The sequence below is a fragment of the Mustela putorius genome, unplaced genomic scaffold (assembly GCF_011764305.1).
Source record: "Mustela putorius furo isolate JIRA1106 unplaced genomic scaffold, ASM1176430v1.1 tig00003942_pilon_pilon_pilon, whole genome shotgun sequence".
Classification (NCBI taxonomy): Eukaryota; Metazoa; Chordata; class Mammalia; order Carnivora; family Mustelidae; genus Mustela; species Mustela putorius.
In genome coordinates this window covers 2,200,743-2,224,846 of record NW_025422087.1, presented here as the reverse complement: position 1 = coordinate 2,224,846, position 24,104 = coordinate 2,200,743, and the positions used below count along the sequence as shown (strand labels likewise).

Sequence of the window (24,104 nt, the reverse complement as noted above, 5' to 3'; positions counted from 1 at the left end):
CTCAAGGCCTCATTTTCCTGCTCTGTCCAGTGGTGGTGGGAACAATAAGCCGCTGGAGGTGTTTGGGAAGATTCAGTGAGATAATACAGCTGAGACTCCTATTGTGTATAATGGTTATGTGGACCTTCAACTTGACTGAGCCATGGGCTACCCAGAGATTTGGTCAAATGTTATTCTGGGTGTCTGTGAGAGTGTTCCTACATGAGGTCAACACTGGACCCAGTGAAGCGAAGCGAGCAGACCACCCTCCTTGATATGCAGGGGTCCCATCCAATCCAAGGGGTTCCTGCATAAGATAGAAAGGCTGACCCTCCCTCAAGTTCAAAGGAGTTTGCCCAGCTTGCGTGCCTTGAGCTGGGATCTTCTTCTGCCTTTGGAGTCAGACTGTATCACTAGCTCTTCTCGGATCCTGAGCCTGCTAGCTTTCAAACCAGAAGTTCACCATCTGCTCTCCTGGGTCTCCATCTTGAGACTTCTCAGCCTCCATAATCACGTGAGCCCATTCCTTATAACAAATCTCTTTATATATATAAAGAGATATATATATATAATTTTATATGTATATTATATACAACATATATAATATACATATAAAATTTTATATAATATATATTATATAATATAATTTATATAGATAATATAATAAAATTATATATATAAATTTTATGATATATATAAAATTTTCCTGTTGATTCTATCTCTCTGGAGAGCCCTAACTAATGCATTACATGGGAATACGTGGAACAATAGCGCATACTCAGTAATGATGGTAGCTATCTGCTATGTGAATTTTATTATGCGACAAATGACAAAGCCAGCACAGGGCCCTCAGCAAAGGCCTCTCAGACACCACGGTAGCATCCTCATATTCCCCCCATCTGGAGAAATTCATTGACCTTTCTCTATAAACCCTGAACCTGTTCCCTCTCTCTTCCCACCCCACTTCCCTCACATAGACACACACACACACAGCGTGCAATTCCTGGAGATGCCCTGGACCACACTGAGTTGGATTAGGGAGACATCTTTAGCTCCCAGATGTGCATCGGCCAACTTCTGCTCTGGCACCTTCCCTCCCTGTAGTGTGCCATCAGCTCCCACAGCCCCTTGGGGACAGTGACTTTCGGTTGTCCCCCTCCTCCTTCGCCAGGTGCTCCAGGAGAAAAGAGAATGCCTGACATTCTGGGGCCCACTGTGGAGGCTGCTTCTCTGGGTGGGTCAGAGAAAAGTCTGAGGAGAGAGTGCAGCCGGAGGAGGGGGATGTCCCAGACCCCACTGACTTAGTGCCCACTGCCCCCCCCCATGGCTATCAAAGCAGTGACTCAGGGAGAGACACCCCCCCCCCAACCCCACCAAAGATGTCTGCACTCTACCAGATGTGCTGAAGATTCCTGGGTGCAGCTCAGTGCGAGTAGCCCACCCCAGCCCCCGGAGCCAGACACAGGGGCTCCCACCCCTCTGGTGTGGCACTGCCGCCTTTCCCCCTCCCAGCCAGACATTCCTCTGGATAAACAGGAAGCATGGGGGAGCCTAGACTGCGATCTTGCTGAAAGCTCCAAACATGAGGCATCAGCCTCAGTACCAGTCAGGGAGCTTTTTAAAAGGCAGACTCCTCCTCCACAGCCCGAACACAGAGCAACAGAAATCCCTGGGACTCACTGACTGACTAAATCTTCCTTTTTAAAACAAGTTCTCCAGAAGACATTGGCAAGCTTATGTCTGGCCAGGAGAAAGAGTCCTGAGCTGACCCCCCCCCCCCCCCCCCCCCCCCCCCCCCCAGGGAGCCCTTTCCCCTTCCTGGAGCCAGGCCTCCTGGTTTCTGGCTTCTGTGCTTTTTGCTCATGGCCTGACCTCTCTGAGCCTCAGTTTCCATGTCTGAAAGATGGGAGTAAGGATTGCTCTACCCCAAAGATCTTATTGAGAAAATAAAATGCCCAGCACAAAAGAAAGGATCAATATAGTTGTGAGGAAATAAGTGCTCCCCAGAAAACTTTCTTTTTCCAACATGTGACATGGAGAAAGTCGTATCTTGTGAAGCAACGACTATAATTTTTAGACTATACATGCAAGTTCGAAAAGCATTCTTTTTCCAAAAACAGCTTCATAGTGTACCTTTAAAGGTACTTTTAAAACGACTACAACTACTGAACACCTTCTGTGTGTCAGCTTTGTCAACAGTTCTGCCTGATGAGCAGTATTACGTCCATTTTCAGAGACGGAAACTTAATAGTGCTCTTTGCCCCAGGTAAAGTGGGACTCGAACCTAATCTCAGTCTGGAACCCACAGCTGCCTTCATAAAGCTGGCGAGTGACTGTCTCCTCAGGACTTCCTGAAATGTCCCTGTTTTTCCACAGTCATAAATACATGTTAGTATTTCCAGGCAAAATTTGTTTATGTAAGTAAATATTGCTGTTAACAATGTTCCTCCAGGGGCGCCTGGGTGGCTCAGTGGGTTAAAGCCTCTGCCTTCAGCTCAGGTCATGCCAGAGTCCTGGGATCAAGCCCCGCATTGGGCTCTCTGCTTGGTGGAGAATATTGCTTCCTCCACTCTCTTTCTGCCTGTCTCTCTGCCTAGATCGTGATCTCTGTCTGTCAAATAAATGAATAAAATCTTAAAAAAAAATGTTCTTCCAGTTTAAATAAAGAATGCCAACAAAAATGTGGTGTTAAATATTTTACAGTTTTAACTCATTCATCCTCATCTGAGCAAATAATGCTCAAAAAAAAAATCCTTTTTAGTTTGTAAGGTAAGAGATGTCATTTTCTTTGGAAGGGTGCTTTTGCCCCATGTGGAATATTTGCCTCCCCCACCACCCCCCCCCACCTGCTCAGCTCTGGGATCTGTCCCCTCCCCTGATGTTGTCAACACCCTCAGATTTGGGTCGGAATCGTACTTTGCCTTTCATCCCACAGAATCCCGTCCTCGAGGCCGAGCCCCCAGAACTCCCACAGGACTGAATTTCTGGAAAGAGAGCACTATTTTGATCACATTTAGCACAGAGCTTTGTAGGGAGCAAATTCTCATATTTGATGAATCAAGCAAATCACTATTGAGGCAGTCTTTAGACACATGGGAAGCAATAATAAGCCAAAGCAATAATATCTGTTTGTGCAAGCAGGCTGCTGTGGAGAACGGGAAAACCAACTCTGCTAGCTGGACAAAGGGAACTCCGCACACAGATGCGCAGCTCTGCACTCACAGCCACACAGAAGCGACTGGAGGGACGGACTCCTTGATTTTTCTAACGGTTCGCTGTAGCCCATGTTTCTGGGGATCCTCTCTTACAGCGAACACTCCAGCAGGTGCTGTGGAGCCAAAGAAGGTGGAGGACCTGTCCAGCCCCTATGGAGCTCATTCTCTCCTGAGGCAGAAAGACATAGACATGGGGGTGGGACCCCTGAGTGGCTCAGTCACTTGAGTGTCTGCCCGGCTCAGGTCAGGATCCCAGGATCCAAGGATCGAGTCCCACATCAGCTCCTAGCTCACTGGGGAGCCTGCTTCTCGCTCAACCTGCCACTCCTCCTGCTTGTGCGCTCTCTAATAAATGAATAAAATCTTTAAAAAGAAGAAGGAGGTGGAGAAGAACAATGACAACAATAACATGGGGGCATCCAGACAAGAGGGCTGGCTGTGCTATCCAGGATAGGCAAATTTCTGCTCTGTTTTTGCTGTTGCAAACTAATCATTTTTTTCTTGAACCCCTAGCTCTCTTCATGGTGTCTGAGTTTTATATATCATCCTTTCTTTCTTTCTTTCTTTCAAGATTTTATTTATTTATTTATTTGACAAAGAGAGAGATCACAAGTACGCAGGGAGGCAGGCAGAGAGAGATGTCAAAACCAGGCTCCCCACTGAGCAGAGAGCCTGACGTGTGGCTCGATCCCAGGACCCCGAGATCATGACCCTAGCTGAAGGCAGAGGCTTTAACCCACTGAGCCACCCAGGCGCCCCCTATCATGCCTTTCTTATTGAGTGTCAAGATAGCTTAAGACTCATTTTAACAAAGTCTTTAAAAATATCCCGCCTTTTGGAGACATATCAAATGGTAAGAAAAAATTATCAATCATACAAAATATCATCACATTATACATCTGAATCACTAATATTGCATAGTGAGAAGTAGAAATTACAACACATGCACAGAACAAAAAAGCTATTCGAGCCCCAAGTTCATGACTAAACAGTCGTCTTGTCTTTTCCATTTGCTCTATTGTTTGCTGCTGCCTTCCACAGCTATTTTAATCCAGTCCTCTAAAGAGATATTAAGAAACTTTAGAACTTTAGAACTTCCGTTGTGCCCTTTGCCTCGATACAAGCGAAACAAGTTTATTTTCTTACGTTGTGATAGATTGATTTTCCCATTATTCGAGTTTGCTTTTCATGAGGGGCATGGGAGGCACAGAATGTTGCAGGATGTACAGTTTAGCCATTTGGGTTTCATCTGTATCTCCGGGACCACACCACATAGGCATGTTAATTAAATCATGCTGCAGTTTCAGAACAGAATTCTAACAAAGCCTCGACCAGAAAGAGGATGAGCGGCGGCTGTGGAGATGGAGACAGGGGTGGGGGGGGGTAGGGTGGTCTCAGAAACAGAGGCAGGAGGTGGCGGAGGGGGCACAGACGGAGGAGGGGCCGTGAGGATGGAGAGGACACTGGGGATGACACTGCAGAGGGAAGGTGAAACTGTGATAAAGATCTGGGGATATTCTTACCCACCTACCCACCTTTCCAATCTCCTGCCCAATGAGCTGTGACCCACCCAGGGCTCTGATGGCTCTGCCCACCCCACTTCTGCAGGAAGGGGAAGTGGGCTCAGAGCTAAGCTTCCTCAAAGGGCTTCCTCAGCATCCAGTCAAGCCCAAATCCTCAGACCCTCTTTCCTACCAGCAAATCTGACAGCTTTCCACCCTAACTGCCTCCTGATAACTCCAGGCTCCCCTCCCCCATCTCCAGGGCCACTATCCCAGGGCTCCTTCCAGATGCATCCCACACACCTCATCCCCATCAGCAGGAGGCCTGGGGAACGGGAACTGGGGTTCTTCTGACACCAGAGCTCCAGTATGTATGTTGGGTCTGTTCTGGGGACCAGAAATAAAGGAAGCTTTGAGGCCCCGGAGATCAGTTATTTGTGATGCTGAGGACAGGAAAAAATACCATGGGGAGTGCTTTCCGCTTGACCTTCCAGCCTGCCTGAGCCCCAAGAGGCTGCTACCCCCTTTAGAACTGCCCTGTGACTCATCTTTTGACCCTTCTGGTCCCCACTGTGCTCCCCACTGGAGAGCTCAAGGGTACTTCCTGTCCTTACCATTCTCACTTGGAACTTCATCACAGGCTGCCTTGGGACATCTCTCATATTGTTCTTTTTAGCTTTTCCATGATGAATTTTCCCATGGGATGTTCAAAGCTCTTTCCCATGGGATGTCTGATCTCCACTCCTTAGAGGAAAAGGAGCCCTGGACACTGGGTGGCAGTCTGGGCATGCTGGGGGTGTGGCAATGATTGGGTCAGCCTGTTGCTTCCTGTCCTCTCCTATGAAGTTAAGATGTACGGTAACAGAAGATAATGATGATAGAACTGCTTTTGTTTTGAGGAAGAAGAATTAGGCACTCTTTCAAAGATAATAGATTCAAAATCGTATTTTTCCTTAATTATTTGGAGTGGGAGTGGGAGAAGCAGGCTTCCCGCTGAGCAGGGAGCCCAATGCGGGACTTGATCCCAGGACCCTGGGATCATGATCTAAGCTGAAAGCAGAAGCTTAACCAGAGCCACCCAGGTACTCTGAGGTAGTAAAGAATCTTGATGCCATGCCTCATTTATATTTTATCCGGCAGCTAAGGGAAACACAGCTGAGGTTTTTCAACCTATGGAAATAAATGATTAGGGTTGGTTTTCGTCAGGTTGTTCTGGTGTAAAGAAAGAATTAGAGGGGTGTCAGTCCAGAGGCCAAGAAACCGGTCTCACCTCCACTTGCCTGCCAGTCTAGGCAAGAGAGCTATACAGGCCTGGACTCTGGCAGAGTGATGCTTCAGAGAAAAACAGGAAAGAGAACTGACAGATAAGGTGCCCTGTTGGATTCGAGGGTCAGGGAGAAAGAGCAGGAAGAATAATTTGGGGGGTGAGGGAGGAGGGAAGGAACACAGGGAGAGGGAGACCCTTAAGCAGGTTCCATGCCCAGCATGGAGCCCAATACAGGTTCCAACGTGGGGCTCAATCCCACGACCCTGAAATCATGACCGGAGCCAAAATCAAGAATCTGACACTTAAGGGACTGAGCCACCTCGGCACCCTGGGAAGGAGAATGTTTAGGCAACTCTAGGTAGGGTGTACTTACTGACATGAGGAATTTCTGTTTTCTGATGCAGGTAGAGAGGGTAGACTTCCATTTGCACCATAAATAAAACAGCCACTCATGTTTCCAACTTGTTAACACCAGCATACTATGAACCCCTTTCCTTGAAAATCACATGGTATCAATTTCATGCCGGTGGCAAAGTGCCTTAGTTGACAGACATCCTGCAGTTGCTCAAATCTTTTCTCCTCCACATTCTTTCTTCCACAACAGATTCCCTCTACATCAGCCCCCCCTAGTACCACAAGACACGGAGAGGAGTTCAGACTGAGGGCAAGCATGGAGCCGTTCTGGGCTCTGGTGCAAGTCTGATTTCTATAAAAAGGCATTTAGAAAACAAGGAGCAATGTTGCCATTTTGCCTTTAATGGAAAAGTGGCTAGCGGTTAGAGTAAAAAAAAAAAAATCATTTTGTTTAAAAAAATCTCTACCAACTTCTAGGCAATCACTGGGTTTTCAGAAATACACATATACTTGAAAACCAATAGTCTGTATAAAAATAAACTTTGAATGTGCAATTAAAAAGGGAGGTCCCAGGTCTTTTTCAGCTGCACAAATGCACAGTAAAAAAAAAAGCCAAATTGGTGTGAGATGGGTTTACCCCAGTGCAGAGGGAGATTTCACTTTGGAAGACAGAGCCTGTTTGAAGCGCCTCTTGAGGTCTTGCATGTTGGGAGAGCGCGGCCGGGGAATGATGGAGGCCCTCCTCCTCTCCCCGCTGAGGCTGTGCAGCTTGCTCACCTCTTTACAGAGATGCTGAAACACATCACAGACATCCTCATAGTTTTCACTGGTGGAAATTTCAAGGAACAGGCTGCCGAGTTCATTGGCCAGTTGAATGCCATCATGCGTTTGCACCTGACGGGCATGGAGAAGGTCTCCCTTGTTGCCCACGATAATGACAGGGGCCCTAGAGTCAGGGTGGACCTTCCGGATGTGGTGGTAAAGGGGACGGATGGACTGGTAGCTGTCGTAGTCTGTGATGGAGTAGACCAGCAGAAAGCCCTCTGCCCACTGCACGCACTTGGACAGGGAATCAACTACTTGGGTCAGGTTGTCTTGGACCTAAGAAAGATCAAAATGAGTCTGGATCAAGGAAGCCCTCAGTGGGAGAGGACTCAAAATAACATCAGAAAAACACTTGCAAAAACGCATTCAAAAGAGAAATGTTAAATACAGTTTGCAGACGCTACCTAGCTTCTGCAGGAGGCCGCTTTGGATGCAGGAAGAGCAAGCTCCCTGCCTGGGTTATTTTATGGCTGTTGCCAATGCATTATCCTTAAACCCCCGCTTGGCGGATATTCTGTGGCAAGCCCTGGCTGACTGCAGAATGACTTCACTGAGAACTTTCAAAGAAGAATGGCGCAATCTTTAGGGAACTGAAAATAAACAAAACTTTGAAAATAAGCCAAGATAAATATCTTTTCCCAAGCCCATAAAAATATTTTTAGCATGTCCTTTTGAGAATGTTACAGAAACAAATTCCTTCTTTCTGTTCTTCCACAAGAAGAACAGAAATTGCTCTCCCTCCAAGGGAGAGCAATTAATAACTTGTTAATCAAGTTAAATTCCTGACTGCTTGCCAGGGGGTTATCTGGTTGCAATTAACTACTTGAGGGAACAGTTACAAACAGAAGCACTCTTGCTGTCCTTGCGAGGGGATAGGACTCGCTCAGGAATCCTACCACCAACAGTTCGGTTAATGGGTTCATGGACCGGATCTGAAAAAAGCGGTGAGCCCCAACCCCGCAAGTTGTGAGTGATGTCTCACCCAGAGCTGCAAAGAGGCTGTTACCTATCTCTTCCCTTTGGAGATGCTGGACTGGAGGAAGCTGCCAGTCTAACCATCCACTCACCCTGTCCCCACCAGGAGGGTTGCTAACAGCCCCCCTGCAGACAGCCCAGGCCTTCACGGAAATGCCAAACAGGTGTGTTTACACATCTTGCTCCTGCTGGGGAGCCCCCGGGTGTGTGGGAGGCGGTGAGCTGTTTTGCTCCGGGCTGTCCTTACCTGGATGCCCCCGGGGGTGTCCTGGATCTGCAGGGATAGCTGGTCTCCCTCTATGTAGACCAGCCGTGAATACAATTTGCCTGACGGATGAAGGAGAGTTTGCTTTAAAATTCGTACACACGTATCAGAAAAAAGAAAATCGGAGCATGCGGCCACAAAAGCACAGAACACGAAATTATTCTAACCTGTATTCGGTTCATAATCGCCGATGAATCTCTTGGTCAGGAAGCGCACGATCATTGCTGAAAAGGAAAAATAGGAAAAACAGTTAAATCAGTTAAACAGAACAAAACAGTAAAGCCGGGACGCTCTCGTGGAAAAGGAGAGGGCACCGGGCCGCAGAACAGCGGGTATTGCCCGCGTTGCAAAGCTCTGCAAAGCCAAAGGTGCGGCCGTGGCAGTCTCCCACGGGTTTTGCGGCGGGTGTGACCGCAGGTGTCCACCTGCCGCGCCAGCCTCCCTCCTCCTGCAGGGGGCAAGCCAGGCGCGAGCCCAGGAGTAGACGCCCCGGGGAAGCAGCGGGGAAAGCGGGCTGGCCGGGGAGAGCCGTGGCTGGCGCGGAAACTTCCAGGTTCTTCCTGGCGCTCCATCCCCCTCCCCTCCGCCCAGAGCTCCGGCTCTTCCCCAACGCCCGGTCGTCCCGGCGCGGCCCCCTGGGTACTCACCGCTCTTGCCCACCCGGCCCGCGCCCAGCACGGCCAGCTTGATGTCCTTGGGCAGGAGGCAGTCGGAGGAGGACTCGGGGATGGGCGCGAGCAAACAGTGCCCAGACATGGTTGGCGGCCGCATGGAGAGCGCGTCTGTCGAGCGGGTCCCGCCACCGAGAGCGCAAGCCGGCCGAGCCCGGCCTCGAACGCGGCGGAGCGGTTCGCGAGCAGACAGCGTAGGATCACAGGTGCGCGGGGACCGCGGCGTCCGCCAGAGCTTGCAGGGTGGGCGGTTTTTAAAGGGCTGGGCGCGCGCCGTGGGGGCGGGGCGGCCGCCTCCGGCCCCGCCCCTTCCCGCCCCTTCTCTCAGCGGCGGAGAAGGCCGACGCAGGAGTGACGAGTGGCCGGGCCCCGGGGGCGGGCGCACCCCCTCACCGCCTGCCGCGCTCCGCCCCGGGCCCCAGAAGGACCGCCACAGTCCCGCGAGCGCGTGGGAGGCCTCTCGTCAGGCTGTGCCGGCGCCGCCCGGGGGGCCCTCCACCCCGCAGAGGCTAGCCCGTGTCACTAGACCAGTGGGTGAACCCGAGATCAGTTATGAGCTGCGGGAGGGAAGAAAGAGGAAAAAGTGCCATCAGTCGGATGTTTCTGCAACAATGGGAGGGATAAATTCCTGTTGGGTCTGTTGCCCTTTTTATTTTAATAAGATGCTGAGGGGTGAGATTACTAAGGAAAAAGGAGAAGGGTAAAGCCCTGAATTAGGAGCCGAGTAAGGGAATTGCAGTCACTGTGACTGCTCCAGGTTTGTGAAGCCTTGGGTCAGTAATTGCTGCTCAGGCTCCAACCTCAGACCCTCCCTGCTGGCCTTGGTTTAATCCGCTCATTGGTGAACACTCAATACACATTCCATCCTCTGGGAGCTTTGGCTCTTTGGACTAATTCTCTGTCATTAATACTGTCCTATGCACTTGAGTCATGCATTTGCTTTTATTATTCACGTACTTTTTAAAAAAAAAAAAGATTTTATTTATTTATTTATTTGACAGAGAGACACGGAAACAGAGACAACACAAGCAGGGGAGAGGGAGAGGGAGAAGCAGGCTTCCCACTGAACAGGTAGCCTGATAAGGGGCTGCATCCCAGGTCCTCACTGGGATCATGATCACGAAGGCAGACTCTTAACCAACTGAGCCATCCAGATGCCCCCAAGCATTTACTTCCAAGTGTAAAATGAAGTTTAGGATAAGGATGGGGAGTTGGAAGAAGGGGACACAAAAGAGACAAATGGCCTGGTCTTGGGTTTGGGGAGCCCAACATAGTAAGGCAGAAGGCTTGGGATTTGATCCTTACAGGTTAGAACTTCATGCTTCTGGCCTCCAGTATACCAGCCTCATATGTTGAATTGCCTAATGGAGGGCCCCATCCTTATCGCTTTCTCTGTCTTGGTTGTATTAGTTAGCTTTTGCTGCAAACTGCTGGAAACTTAATGGCTTAAAACAGCAACCCCCCTTAGTTGCTCACCTGTGTAGGTCAGTGGGTACATTATCCTAATCTAGGCCAGACTCAGTTGATCTCGGCTGGGCCCTTTCATGTATCTGCAAAGAGCTGGGAGCCGGGGATGGTAGCTGGCCAGCTGTCAGCAGTGGTGGGGGAGGGGCAGTGGCAGATTCACAAGTTTGAGTCCACCCACCCACCCACACACACACTGGCTGGCTAAGGTTTGCTCTCCCCGTGGCTGAGCAGGTTTCAGAGTGAAAAGGCTCTTTGAGCCTCACTCCAGGGTGGAAACCATAACCTCTGCTGCAGTCACAATTCCAGCCCAAATTCAAGGAGAGGGGAAGGGATCCACTCCACTCCTCCGCGGAGGGCACTGAAATCACATTTGAAAGGGCTGTGTGGCTCAGTCATTGGTTCATCATCGAGATCTTGGTCTCCACTCAGGGGCTCAGGTCATAATCTCTGGGTTGGGAGATGGAGCCCTGCCTTGGACTCACCCCTCAGTGGGGAGTCTGCTTCCTCTCCCTCTGTCCTCCCCTCCCCTCCTCCGGGCTCATGCACTACCTATCTCTCTGAAATAGATATTTTAAAGAAAAAAGAAAGGGCTGGGTGGGATGCAGAGAGGGATAGAGAATGGAATCCACTTTCAGCAACCAGCTACACGAATGCATGTTTCCCTCCATCTACTCAGAATTCCAAACCAGCAACCTAGGAGCCATCCTTGACTCCAACCACTCTCACTTCAAGTTCCACCATTTCTATTGCCTACACCCCTTGGCATCTCCCCCTTTCCAGCCCCACTGCTTTCTTCACCTCTCAGGTGAATTCTTCAGGACTCCCGCTGTAGACTAGGACTAGATGAGGACTTGTTTACGTGCTCCTCTCTTGGAAGCTTTCTTCGATCAACCATCCCTGCCCCTATCTCCCAGTTGCTCCCTCTTAGGACACTCTTAGCAGCACTGATCTCAACTGTTACTTTCTGTAAAATTTGTTTTATGAGTGTCTCAGCAGATGGGGAGGGGCGCAGGGGCAGAGACTCTAGCTTGTGTCTTTAGCACCAGCACATAGTGACACCCTGGACTTAGAAGGTCCTTTTTCATTGATCAACTTTCTGAATGAATAAATGAATAAATGATATCTTCACTGTGTGAACTGGAAAAGACAGGAGTCATGCGTGTAACCATTACCCCAATAGCTTGGTTTTGAGAGCAACCTACTCTCTAGAGAAAGTGTTCCAGGAAATGTCCTGAGATGAACTGCTGTATTTCAGTTGCACTGACTTTTGGCAGCTTACAAGGCAATCCCCTTCTGTTCAACTTCAGTTTAACTGGAAAGACTTAAAGCAGGGCACCTCATTCCTTGACAGGGGAGAGAGAACCATAAAGACAGTTACTATTTATAGAACAACCATGAAACTATTAGGCTCCAGGGATCCTTCAGCTCTTCAGTGACAGGGGTCCAAATTGTTGGTCCCAGATGCTCTTGGCTCTCTTTGAACACAAAATGGACCCCGTTTCACCAAACACCAAGTCCTCACCAAAGCAAGGGAGAGTGGGACTCTATTCATCTCCATTATGAAATAAAATAATTCTCAGAACCCAGCAGACTTTCTCTTACCTCTCAGTCTCCAGTACTGAGAAGCTGAGAGTTTATCCAAGTACTAGCAAAAAAGACTGGGATTGTCACTACCTTAGAACAACCCTAACTCCTCCCCAGGAGCTAGCAGACAACTTGCTCCCCCATTAAAAATCAAGAAATAGAAGAACAGAAGAACGGGTCACCTTTGAGCAAGAATCACCCAACTCTGCCACAAACACCTTTCACTCTCCTGGGATTAAAATGCAGAACTGTCAAGGGAAAAGAGAGCACTTTCTTGGCTGAATCTTGGACTTACTGCTACACCTCATTCCATATCCTATATTCCCTGTCAGGAGTAAGATCATTTTAGTTTAAGGTCGCCCAATAAGTAAGATTCCTACGACTGTTCTCTGTCCACTGATAATTATGTTCCATTTTGCATTCACATTCGCACCTTTGCTCAGAGCTCAAAATGTTATTTCATTCTCCTTGGAAAGCTCTTTGCATTTGCAAATAGACAAGATAATCCATGACCTTTTAATACAGACAGTATCTTACTGAACAGTTACTGAACATTATAAATAGCATTGCCTAAATTGTTGCTGCTTGAGTTCTATTTCATCTTGGATTTCTTTGTGTCCAGAGTTATGTAAGTGTACTGCAACCAATGTAACACAGGCATACTGAAGTGGTTTTTAAAATGATAATGGAAATGCGTAGGCACAGATGTGGATACACAAATCCTATGGGTGTTCAGAATGAGTATGAAGGGCAGAATTCTGTAATTTGCAAATAACAGCCTTGGGAAGTTATTAACCCTTTATCAGCTAAATAAGCTTGATTGCTAGTCCTGAGGCAAAGCTGCCAATGGTCCTCCTCCAGTTCAAGAACCCCTCTCCACCATCCATCCCCCTCAGAACCCAGCAGACTTTCTCTTACCTCTCAGTCTCCAGTACTGAGAAGCTGAGAGTTTATCCAAGTACTAGCAAAAAAGACTGGGATTGTCACTACCTTAGAACAACCCTAACTCCTCCCCAGGAGCTAGCAGACAACTTGCTCCCCCATTAAAAATCAAGAAATAGAAGAACAGAAGAACGGGTCACCTTTGAGCAAGAATCACCCAACTCTGCCACAAACACCTTTCACTCTCCTGGGATTAAAATGCAGAACTGTCAAGGGAAAAGAGAGCACTTTCTTGGCTGAATCTTGGACTTACTGCTACACCTCATTCCATATCCTATATTCCCTGTCAGGAGTAAGATCATTTTAGTTTAAGGTCGCCCAATAAGTAAGATTCCTACGACTGTTCTCTGTCCACTGATAATTATGTTCCATTTTGCATTCACATTCGCACCTTTGCTCAGAGCTCAAAATGTTATTTCATTCTCCTTGGAAAGCTCTTTGCATTTGCAAATAGACAAGATAATCCATGACCTTTTAATACAGACAGTATCTTACTGAACAGTTACTGAACATTATAAATAGCATTGCCTAAATTGTTGCTGCTTGAGTTCTATTTCATCTTGGATTTCTTTGTGTCCAGAGTTATGTAAGTGTACTGCAACCAATGTAACACAGGCATACTGAAGTGGTTTTTAAAATGATAATGGAAATGCGTAGGCACAGATGTGGATACACAAATCCTATGGGTGTTCAGAATGAGTATGAAGGGCAGAATTCTGTAATTTGCAAATAACAGCCTTGGGAAGTTATTAACCCTTTATCAGCTAAATAAGCTTGATTGCTAGTCCTGAGGCAAAGCTGCCAATGGTCCTCCTCCAGTTCAAGAACCCCTCTCCACCATCCATCCCCTCCTAATACCAACTCTTTGTATGTATCCTAAATCCTTGAACAATGAACTTACTGGAGACTCACAGACTACCTTTAGGTAATTTCACCAGAATAAAAACTGTGCTTTCCTACTAGCTCCCTAGTTTATTTCAACAGTCAAAATTACTGAAAATCTACTCGCTGCAAGGCTCCTCTAACTGCTGGTACAGAATACAAAGAATAGCTAATTTTCTATTACCAATCATCTACTGAGGGAATGACAAGGTATAAGACATTCCTGCCTGGGGTGCCTGGGTGGCTCAGTGGGTTGGGCCGCTGCCTTCGGCTCAGGTCATGATCTCAGGGTCCTGGGATCGAGTCCCGCATCGGGCTCTCTGCTCAACGGGGAGCCTGCTTCCTCCTCTCTCTCTCTCTCTGCCTGCCTCTCTGCCTACTTGTGATCTCTCTCTGTCAAATAAATAAAATCTTAAAAAAAAAAAAAAAAGACATTCCTGCCTGCCTTCACAGACATCTCCATAGTGAAATTAATTATTCTTTTTTTTTTTTTAAGATTTTATTTGACAGAGAGATCACAAGTACACAGAGAAGCAGGCGGGGGGGGGGGGGGGGGAAGCAGGCTCCCCGCTGAGAAGAGAGCCCAATACAGGGCTCAATCCCAGGACCCTGAGATCACAACCCGAGCTGAAGGCAGAGGCTCAACCCCCTGAGCCACCCAGGTGCCCCGAAATTAATTATTCTTCATAAATTTGTCAAAAAATTCCATTTCTTTTTTAATCTAAACCTGTAAAGTGGGTTAACAATCTCCTAAATTGAGGTTCAGACAAGGTTAGTTACTTACCCAAAGTCATTGAGCCATTCAGTAGGAGACACTCCAACCCCTCTGATTTCTCATCTTGGCATTTTCCATCGATGCAAAAAGCAGGATGAAAACACTCTGGTCATGTCAAAGGAATGACAAAGCAGGTCGGGGTGCCAACTTCCTATAGACTGCCATAGGGAGAATTAAATCTGAATGGGGGAGGGAGGTGGTGGTAATCAGGGAAAGCTATAGGAAGAAATGGCCTGGTCTCTGAGCATGAGTAATATTTGGTAGGTGGAAACAGAAGGTGGGAGATGGCATGTCAAGTTGAAGGAACAGCATGAGCAAAATCCTGAAAGTAGAAGTATGATACAAGTCTGGGGAGCTCTGAGTAGTATCAAACATTAGAAGGATGGGGTGGATGGTCCAAAAAGTTGGGGACCAGACTGTGGATGGCAATGCATTATATGCCCAGGGATTTATCTAGAAATTATGTAAAGCCACTAAACTCTTAAGGAGGGTAACCCTGACTGTAATAGGGTCAGTGTTACGAGCATTTAACGAACAGAGTATCATCTCACTCTCAAGATCTTAGAACTGTTTACTTATTCATTTTCCATAAGCAATTATTTTGAACCTCCTCACTCAGGAGCAAGAAGTTCAATCACATCCTCAATTTGAGCTAGGCCATCACTTCATTTAGAACAGAGTACCTCAATGCATTCTTTTCCCAAACAAATGATTTCCATAAATCCCAATCTTGCAAGGAAGTAGGTGTCAAAGCATTTTCTCTATGCTTTTTCCACTTGGGTCTTTATGAGCTAGCCTGTCAGTTAATCCTCACCACACACATTTACAGTTTGAAAAGAACCACAATACAGAAACCCTGGGCTTATTCACTCCTCTGTAAATTTTCTGTTTCAGCAATACGAGCTGCAGATGCTGCCTCATTGCTATTACTCATAACCGAGTAACTTGTCTCACAGATTCTGGGAAAGCTTTTGTATGAACAATACCAATTGTTTTCCTTTAAGTGGGGATGGGATAAACACATGTATTCCAAATTTAATTGTTTTCTCTTGTTCTCAAAAAGATAAACCTACTTCGTTATCAACTTTTATTTCTAAGTTTTAGCAAAATTGTTTTTTTCTACTTTTTCCCTCTATCATAGTAGAGAGAAAAGGTTGACTCTAGGGAGAATACAGTAGATATGAAACTGGGGATTTTTTCTGCCACAACATTGAGTGTAATTTTATTCAGCCCTTGGGATCAGGCTCAACTGAACAAAAACAGAAGTTCTCAAAATGTACTTGGCTAGATCAGAAAAGATAAAATCGAAAGTTCAAGGAGCCATGCACCTTCATTTACCATCATGGCTCTAATTTAAGAATAGGGCAGAAAGTTTAACATTTAGAACATTTTTCTTCATCCTCCCCAAGTGTAGAAAAGGGAATTGTACAGTAAGATTCTTTTATAATTCTACAATCTGTAACAATTTCTCATTATTTAAAAGGACCTGCACTTCAAGGCAGGCACATAATTTATCACCACACACACATTACTCAAAGCTAGGGAGTTTGATGCAATTTGTTTCTCCAATAATAAAACCTCTTCAAACTAATCTGTGTATTTCCAGGATATCCAGATGGAGCTGCCCAAGAGAGAAATGGAAATAGAGGTTCAGGGAACTTAAGTTCTGAAATTTGAATCTCAAGTATATTAGAGATGACTAAATATAGACCAGTGGTTCTCAAACTTGAGCATCAGTCACCAGAGAGGTTCTGAAGTGTGGGGCTCATCTCCAGAATTTGTTTAGTAGGCCCACATTTTTAACAAGCTCCCAAAAAATGTTGACAACCACTGGAGCCTACAGTGTCTCATGACGCTGAGACCTAAGCCAAAACCAAGTCGGACTGCACTCCAATACTAAAAATAAACTTTATGTACATTCACGGTACCATCGCCATTCACAGTGCATTAGAAAATTGCCACATCATATATCAGTTGGAAGAGTTCCCTTTATGGTGACCTGCCCTAAGAACTCCCCTAAACTAGTTATATTTACAGCCCTTTTTTTCTCAATATTCACCTTCACCAGCCCTCCTGAATTGAGGGACCCGATCCTCTGCCATGTCTTTTGTCACAATTGTCATCTGGTGTCATAGGAATGGAGTCATAGGTCCTATGTGCATAAAGGACCTCTGGGAATCATTTGGTACAATCCCTATACACATATAGATAATACCCTCATTTTACATGGGGCAACAGGAAGGTTAATACAAACTGCTGAAAACTGAACAAAGCTTGAGGTTTCCTGATCTTTCCACATCATGTAGGAGACTTAATATCTCAATTACACATGAACAAAACTGTTATGAGACCTTTAAAATCCAAATCACTCTAGTTTGGTGAAGTCCATAGGAAAACAAGATTAAACATACATACAGAAATTAGAAAATGTCTGCCACACCTGGGTGGCTCAACTGGTTAAGCATTTGCCTTTGGCTCAGGTCATGATCCCAGGGTCTTGAGACTGAGGCCATCAGGTTCCCTGCTGGCAGTGAGCCAGCTTCTCCTTCTCCTCCCAGCTTGTGCTACCTCTCAAATAAATTTTAAAAATCTAAAACGAGGGGCGCCTGGGTGGCTCAGTGGGTTAAGCCGCTGCCTTCGGCTCGGGTCATGATCTCAGGGTCCTGGGATCGAGTCCCGCATGGGGCTCTGTGCTTGGCAGGGAGCCTGCTTCCTCCTCTCACTCTCTGCCTACTTGTGATCTCTGTCAAATAAGTAAATAAAATCTTAAAAAAAAAAATCTAAAACAAAAAGAAGTTAAAAAAGAAAATAGGCAGTGCTTCCCCCAATTCAAAACACATTTATGAAGGGGCACCTGGGTGGCTCAGAGGGTTAAGCCTCTGCCTTCGGCTCAGGTCATGATCTCAGGGTCTTGGGATCTATGCTCTATGTTCAGCAGGGAGCCGGCTTCCTCCTGTCTACTTGTGATCTCTGTCAAATAAATTTTTTTTAAAAAATTATGAAATACTTATGGGGTGCCTGGATGGCTCAGTGGGTTAAGCCTCTGCCTTCAGCTTGCATCATGATCTTGGGGTCCTGGGATCAAGTCCTGTGTTGGGCTCTCTGCTTGGTGGGGAGCTTCTTTGCCCCTCTCTGCCTGCCTCCCTGCCTACTTGTGATCTCTGTCAGATAAATAAAATCTTTAAAAAAAATAAATAAAAGAAATACTTATCATGTGCCAGGACCCAGGAGGACATACTAAGAGTTTTTTAACCCCAGATCTAATGTGAAGATCAAGTTTTTAAAAATTGTGAACACACCTGTAGTGGGAACAGGCATAAGGGATTTATTCTACCATTCCAAACCATAATTTCTCTTCTCTGATTCCAAGCACTTCCATTCATTCCTCTCCATAAATTACTTTTATCAGGGAAGGTTCACCTATGACACTCAAAGTGAACAAAGGACTATCAGGAATTCACCAACTTTTTAAAGTACAGGTATTTCAGGGAAAGATACAAGTACAAAGGAACTGGGGAAAGCAAGCAATTCCAAGAACCAAAATTTTCCCCAAGAGCCAAAAAACCGTAACAGGAAATGATAGGGAAAACAATTTAGTAGGAACCAAACAAAGTGCTTTAAATCATCTATTTTTAAATAGTACTCTTCAAAGGCAAGTTTTTTAACCTCACAACACAGCTATTTAAGGCTATTTAAGGCAGGATACAATTCTAAGACTCAACTTTCCCTAAGCTTAAATGCAATGCAACAGATAACATATTTTTAAAATTCTTTTCTCTTTGGGATTTGGAGAGACTATTTTCCAACCACAAATATTTTTAAAGTAATATCTGGCAGTTTTCTAACCAACGGAGTATATTCTTTTCTATGATAAACCATCTCCGATCTTTCAGCAAGAAAAAAGCCACTAAGTTTAAATAAAGACATCACCCAAAGAATTAGGACACAAAGTTTGCTTTAAATATTTTTTCGGGAAAAGATACTACACTTCTACTCAATTAAGAGAAACAATTTTACAGTCTTGAGGTCTTTTATTTTCTTTTTATTTATCATGCCATGAATTCATAGGGAATGGGTTCCAGCAGTTCGGGCTCTTTTCCATTGGTTCTCACGAAATGTGCTTCTCTGGGTGGAGCAGGCTATTGAAAATAAAAAAAAAAAACAAAAAGAAAAAAACAAGGGAACAATTACATCAGGAACATGTTCAGTTTTGAACTGTTCTCAGAAACAAAGAAATAAAATACTCAATTCATTCGCTTTCATATGAAAACTACTGAGCAAGTTTTAAATTTCCGAAGATTAATAGCAAAAACCATCTTGTCAAGCACTTACCTGACGCTTCAGCTGAACCCAAGTACCTTTCTCTTTGGCTTCCTTCTTTTTCTGATCATTTTCCTTTACACGCTTCAGGAAGCTATCTCGGCTCTTTGAATGTTTAATATGCTCAATGCGGACATTAATTCTCTTGGCAAGAATCTTGCCCCTGGGGAGAATCAACATTACTATAAATGCTTCAGCAAAAATTTAACAAATTCCGATTTTATTTAGCAATTTCATTTATTAAATAAACCATAAACCTTTTACCTACAAATAGGATTACACAGCAAGGTGATGGCTAATTTATAATCATTAATCGTGCTAGAAGAAACCTTGAAGCAAACACCTCCACTTTTTTTTCTTTTTTTTTTTTAAATTATTATTTTTTTATTTGACAGATGGAGATCACAAGCAGACAGAGAGGCAGGCAGAAAGAGAGAGGGAAGCAGGCTCCCGGCTGAGCAGAGAGCCTGATGTGGGGCTCGATCCCAGGACCCTGGGATCATGACCTGAGCCGAAGGCAAAGGCTTTAACCCACTGAGCCACCCAGGTGCCCCCTTTTTTTTCCCTTTTTAAACATTTATTCGCTGGGGTGCCTGGGTGGCTCAGCTGTTGAGCATCCCACTCTCAGGTTACCATCCCAGCGTCATGGGACTGAGCCATTTTCAGGATCTACACTCAGCAGGGTGTCTGCTAGAGATTCTTTCTCTTCTCTCTCTGCCCCTCCCCATGCTGCTCCCGTTCTCTCTAAAAATATAAGGTTTATTGGGGGCAGGGGGAGTCTTAAGCAGACTCCATGCTGATTGTGGAGACTGACTCGGGGCTCCATCCCACAAGCCAAGCCAAAACCAAGAGTTAGATACTTAATGGACTGTGCCACCCACACATCACCAAACACCTCCACTTTCAAGCCTCCTTTTTTTTTTTTTTAAAGATTTTATTTATTTATTTGACAGAGAGAAATCACAAGTAGGCAGAGAGGCAGGCAGAGAGAGAGAGAGGAGGAAGCAGGCTCCCTGCCGAGCAGAGAGCCCGATGCGGGACTCGATCCCAGGACCCTGAGATCATGACCTGAGCCAAAGGCAGCGGCTTAACCACTGAGCCACCCAGGCGCCCGAGTTCTTTTTTAAAAAAGATTTTATTTATGTATTTGACAGATCACAAGTAGGCCGGGGCAGGGGCAGGCTCCCTTCTGAGCAGAGAGGCCGATGCAAGGCTCATGATCCCAGGACTCTGGGATCATGACCTGAGCCGAAGGCAGAGGCTTTAACCCACTGAGCCACCCAGGCACTCCTTAAGCCTCCTTTTGATGAGGTGACAGACCCTGAAATACCATAAGCCAAAACCAAATCAGTAACTGAATTTACTACTTACACTTCTTTTTATATTTTGAAAACTAGAACTGCTTAACACTAAACCCTAACAAAACTTTCCATTAAGTCTAGATCAATGTGTTTCCTCTGACAGGATACAAGGCAAACACCCAGTTTGCTTGAGTTTTAAAAGGATGTTTCCTTTGCCCCACTTGAATGACCAATAAAGACATAAGTCCAATTGGCAAAGTGAAAAGGGGGTATGAGGGAATACTAATCTGCTAAAAAGAACTCTGATATTACTTACTTAACTTGTTTGTTTACAACAATACCAACAGCATGCTGAGTAACATTGTAGACTCTTCCAGTTTTGCCATGGTAACATTTGTGGGGCATTCCCTTTTGAACAGTGCCCATTCCCTGTTAAGAAAGGAGATGAAAGTTATGCCAGCATTTCCCCTTCCTTTTACATCCTGACTCTCATTAAAGTAACTAAGATACTCTAAAAATTTTTTCTTCCAAATGGCAACTCAAGAGCTTTCAGAGCCGGTGAAATGTGTTTTTCACACTGCTTCAAGCAATCAAAAAGACAATCATCATTAAGCTCCAGAGTACCAGGATACATTTAAATACCAGGATACATTTAAATACCGGTCACAAAAGAACTTTTACTCTGTCTCCATCAACAATTACATTTTGCACCAAAGTATTATCCCTTTCTTTTATCAACAAACTCCTTTTTCACAACCCAATATCAAACAAGTTAGGAGAAAATTCTTAGATTCTGGAATAGCACTTCAGAGACTGGTTTCTGAATTAAATGAGCCCTTCTACACTTAAGAGGTCTTATTCAGACCAAAGATTTTTCCCTATTCAGGAGAATAAAAAGCCAACAGATGCAACATACATTTGAATTCCAATAGTAGATTAAACTTTTCTACCTTCTAATATTATTCTGTAGGTTATTCACCTAATTTTAGAATTTACCTTGATGTCCACAATATCACCTTTCTTGTAGATTCGCATGTATGTGGCCAAAGGAACAACTCCTGCACCGAAAAAAATCAGTATCGTCAGTATAGATTGAAGTCTACCTTATAAAAAAAAAGTAAGCTTACTAGCTTTCAACATATTTTATCTTTGACAGTTTTATTTTTAAATCTTGTTTGTAAGAAACTACTATATGAAATTTATGCTTTTTATTTATTACAAAAACATGTTAGGTACTGGTTAATTACTGCCATCTAGTTAAGAATGCATTGTACCAATGTATGCCATGTTTGCTCTCACAGGAGGGTAAATTTACTTACCATGTTTTCTAAAAGGCCTAGAGAACATGTACCGGGTACCTCTCCTCTTTCCCTTTGTGTTGGTCATTTTGGCAAATTACTGAAAACAAAGTATAAAACAGTCAAATGCAAATGCAAAACTGACATTTGTCTTTTTTTTTAAAGATTATATTTATTATTTATTTGACAGTAGGCAGAGAGGCGGGCAGAGAGAGAGGGGGAAGCAGGCTCCCCAATGAACAGAGAGCCTGGTGCGGGGCTCCATCCCAGGACCCTGGGATCACGACCTGAGCCAAAGGCAGAGGCTTTAACCCACTGAGCCACCCAGGCACCCCTCAACCCTGCATTTTTATATGGTAGATTAAACCCCTTCTCTTACTGATTTTTTTTCTTTTTTGGTGAGTGTATCTTACACAACCATCTGTTAACTGTCACGAATCCAAATCACTTCCTATTTATTTCTGACTACTTACCCCATCACTCACTAATAAACATATGCAGAGTTGAAGGGGAAAAACACAGGTTTTATAACTTCTGACCTAATTCTGAGATTCTGCCACTTGTTCCCCTGGGAAATTTATATTTAAACACCAATCCTCATCTGCAAAATGGGAGTTAATACTCTTACAATCAACTGTGGTAAAATCTACAAAGCATTCATGAAGTTCTAGCCTATTTGCTTAACCACAGTAAGTTCATTATCATTATCTAAGAATTCACATACAGGCATTTCACATGGAATCTTTCACTATTTCTCAAAAGTTTGAAACAACAGGTTTTATTGCTCTAGGTCATTCAAGGGCAGAACTACCATGAAAATTACTTCTACCACAAGGTTTGTGGTATGTAAATCAGGCTTAACTGGACTGGATTGTAACATAATTCAGTTTCTTATTAACAGTTCTTTTTTTAAAGATTTGAGGGAGAATGAGAGAGCACACAAGAAGGGGGAACAGCAGAGGGAGGAGAAGCCCTGAGTCACCAAGGTACCCTTTTATCAACATTTTTTAAAGAAGAGAGACTCTAAAGTACCTTAACATTTCCTAAAGAAGAGAGACTCCGAAGTACCTTAGTCATTAGCTTGAGAGGTATGGAAACACAATGTTTCACCTAACTCACCAAAGCCAAATCACTGATGCAACAAACGTTCCATTACTTTTTTAAAAAGATAACTAAGCATCTATCAAGTGCCAGATATTCTACTTTGATCCTCAAATTCTCTACATTTGTGTCAACTCGTACCAAAGTGTCAAGTTCATAAACAAGGAGAGATACTCTGCTGGCTCAAATCACTAGTAATAATTAACGCAGACACAGCAATGCTGTAGATTCTGTAACAGGACCCACTGTAAAATGCAACCGGCAGTCTGCTCAACTCTGGTAGGTACCACTTACAGAAGGGGGGGAGGGGTGAGGAAAAAAAAAAGGAAAGAAAAGGACGATTAAGGGGCAATTCAAGGACTTTCTCCTAAAATTCCAAATGAAATCCTAACTATTCACATGCCACCCCAGCGTTAACAAAACCGTATTCGTGGCAACATGGAAGCGCCTGAAAGCACTTTCCGTTTGTCCAAATGCGATCTGGGACCCCCACTTTAAACGGGATTAATTTCACACACTGAAGCCAAGTGGTCTACAGCTCTTATCATGAAAGGCATCCTCTCTGTTCTGGGACCACGAGCCCAGGGTTTCAAACCCCAGGCCTCCTCGGAGGTTAAAGTCCATGTCTTTACACCCGTAAAATCATTCCTATCACCCCATAAGCCCCTTTCCAACAGCATCACAAGTTTAGACTTTACAAGACTAGCAAAAACACCATACTGAAGAGTTCGAAAAGCACTGGGCCATGCGGCTGCACAAAGCCTGTCCGAAGACCTAGAACACTGAGGCTGAAGCCATGGGGACACAGGAAAAACAAATTCTTTCTCAGACTGACCCGCATTGCCTCACCCCAGTGACTCGGCTTCGCTTTTCTCGGGTCTCTCCCTTCTTAGGGCCACGGCCTTGGCGTCCGGTCCTCAGCCCCCGGCCGACGCCCGGCGCAGGCCACTCCTGTTCTGGACGAACATAGCTCCACCACCCAGGTCAGTGGGCCCCGGACAGACTAGACCGTCTTTCTAGGACCTGAATGCACGACCGCAGCGGCCTCAGGATCAGTATTCGAGTCTGTGGGACACGCGGCACCAGGAGCCACGCGCTGGTCCTACCTGGAAGATGGCGGTTCCGGCCGAAAGGAAGGAGGGGGGGCCGCAGCTCGCGCCTTACAAGGGCCTCCGGGCTGCCCGGAGCACTGCCTGAAAGAAATGCCAGGGTAAAAGCAACTCTTCTGGGAAAGGGGATCTTCTCAGGGAACAAGGGGAGGCTGGCAGAATATTTTTCTTTCTTGTGAAAAAAAGGCTATAAGCCAACTCAAGCCTGACACTTGGGTCTTTCCGGACAGCCCGGAAAGGGGCCTTGAAGGGCGTCCATCACGACGTTCACG

The 24,104-nt window shown here is 45.4% G+C and overlaps 2 protein-coding genes and 2 non-coding genes across 5 annotated transcripts; all 4 read right to left on the bottom strand.

The window, feature by feature from the left end:
• Nucleotides 1-4,080: 4,080 nt before the first annotated feature.
• RASL11A (RAS like family 11 member A) lies at nt 4,081-9,309 on the bottom strand. The gene is made up of 4 exons (XM_004782065.3): nt 9,030-9,309; nt 8,550-8,606; nt 8,365-8,444; nt 4,081-7,418 (listed from the first exon to the last, which is right to left on the bottom strand). Exons 1-4 carry the CDS (start codon nt 9,151-9,153, stop codon nt 6,951-6,953), a joined length of 729 nt encoding a protein of 242 aa, XP_004782122.1. The 5' UTR covers nt 9,154-9,309; the 3' UTR covers nt 4,081-6,950.
• Nucleotides 9,310-18,714: 9,405 nt separating this feature from the next.
• On the bottom strand, nt 18,715-23,969 carry RPL21 (ribosomal protein L21). 2 transcript variants are annotated; one of them, XM_004782063.3, is made up of 6 exons: nt 23,830-23,969; nt 21,644-21,722; nt 21,321-21,382; nt 20,641-20,753; nt 19,036-19,186; nt 18,715-18,842 (listed from the first exon to the last, which is right to left on the bottom strand). In XM_004782063.3, the coding sequence occupies exons 2-6, from the start codon at nt 21,708-21,710 to the stop codon at nt 18,753-18,755; spliced, it is 483 nt and encodes a 160-aa protein (XP_004782120.1). In that variant the 5' UTR covers nt 21,711-21,722; nt 23,830-23,969; the 3' UTR covers nt 18,715-18,752. The 2 variants fall into 2 exon arrangements, with proteins under 2 accessions (XP_004782120.1, XP_004782121.1); XM_004782064.3 differs by lacking the exon at nt 23,830-23,969 and adding an exon at nt 23,573-23,806.
• On the bottom strand, nt 20,470-20,596 carry LOC123389085. Its single transcript, XR_006603616.1, has one exon. It is a non-coding gene; the product is annotated as a small nucleolar RNA SNORA27 (small nucleolar RNA).
• Nucleotides 20,869-20,939, bottom strand: LOC123389076. Its single transcript, XR_006603607.1, has one exon. It is a non-coding gene; the product is annotated as a small nucleolar RNA SNORD102 (small nucleolar RNA).
• Nucleotides 23,970-24,104: the final 135 nt, after the last annotated feature.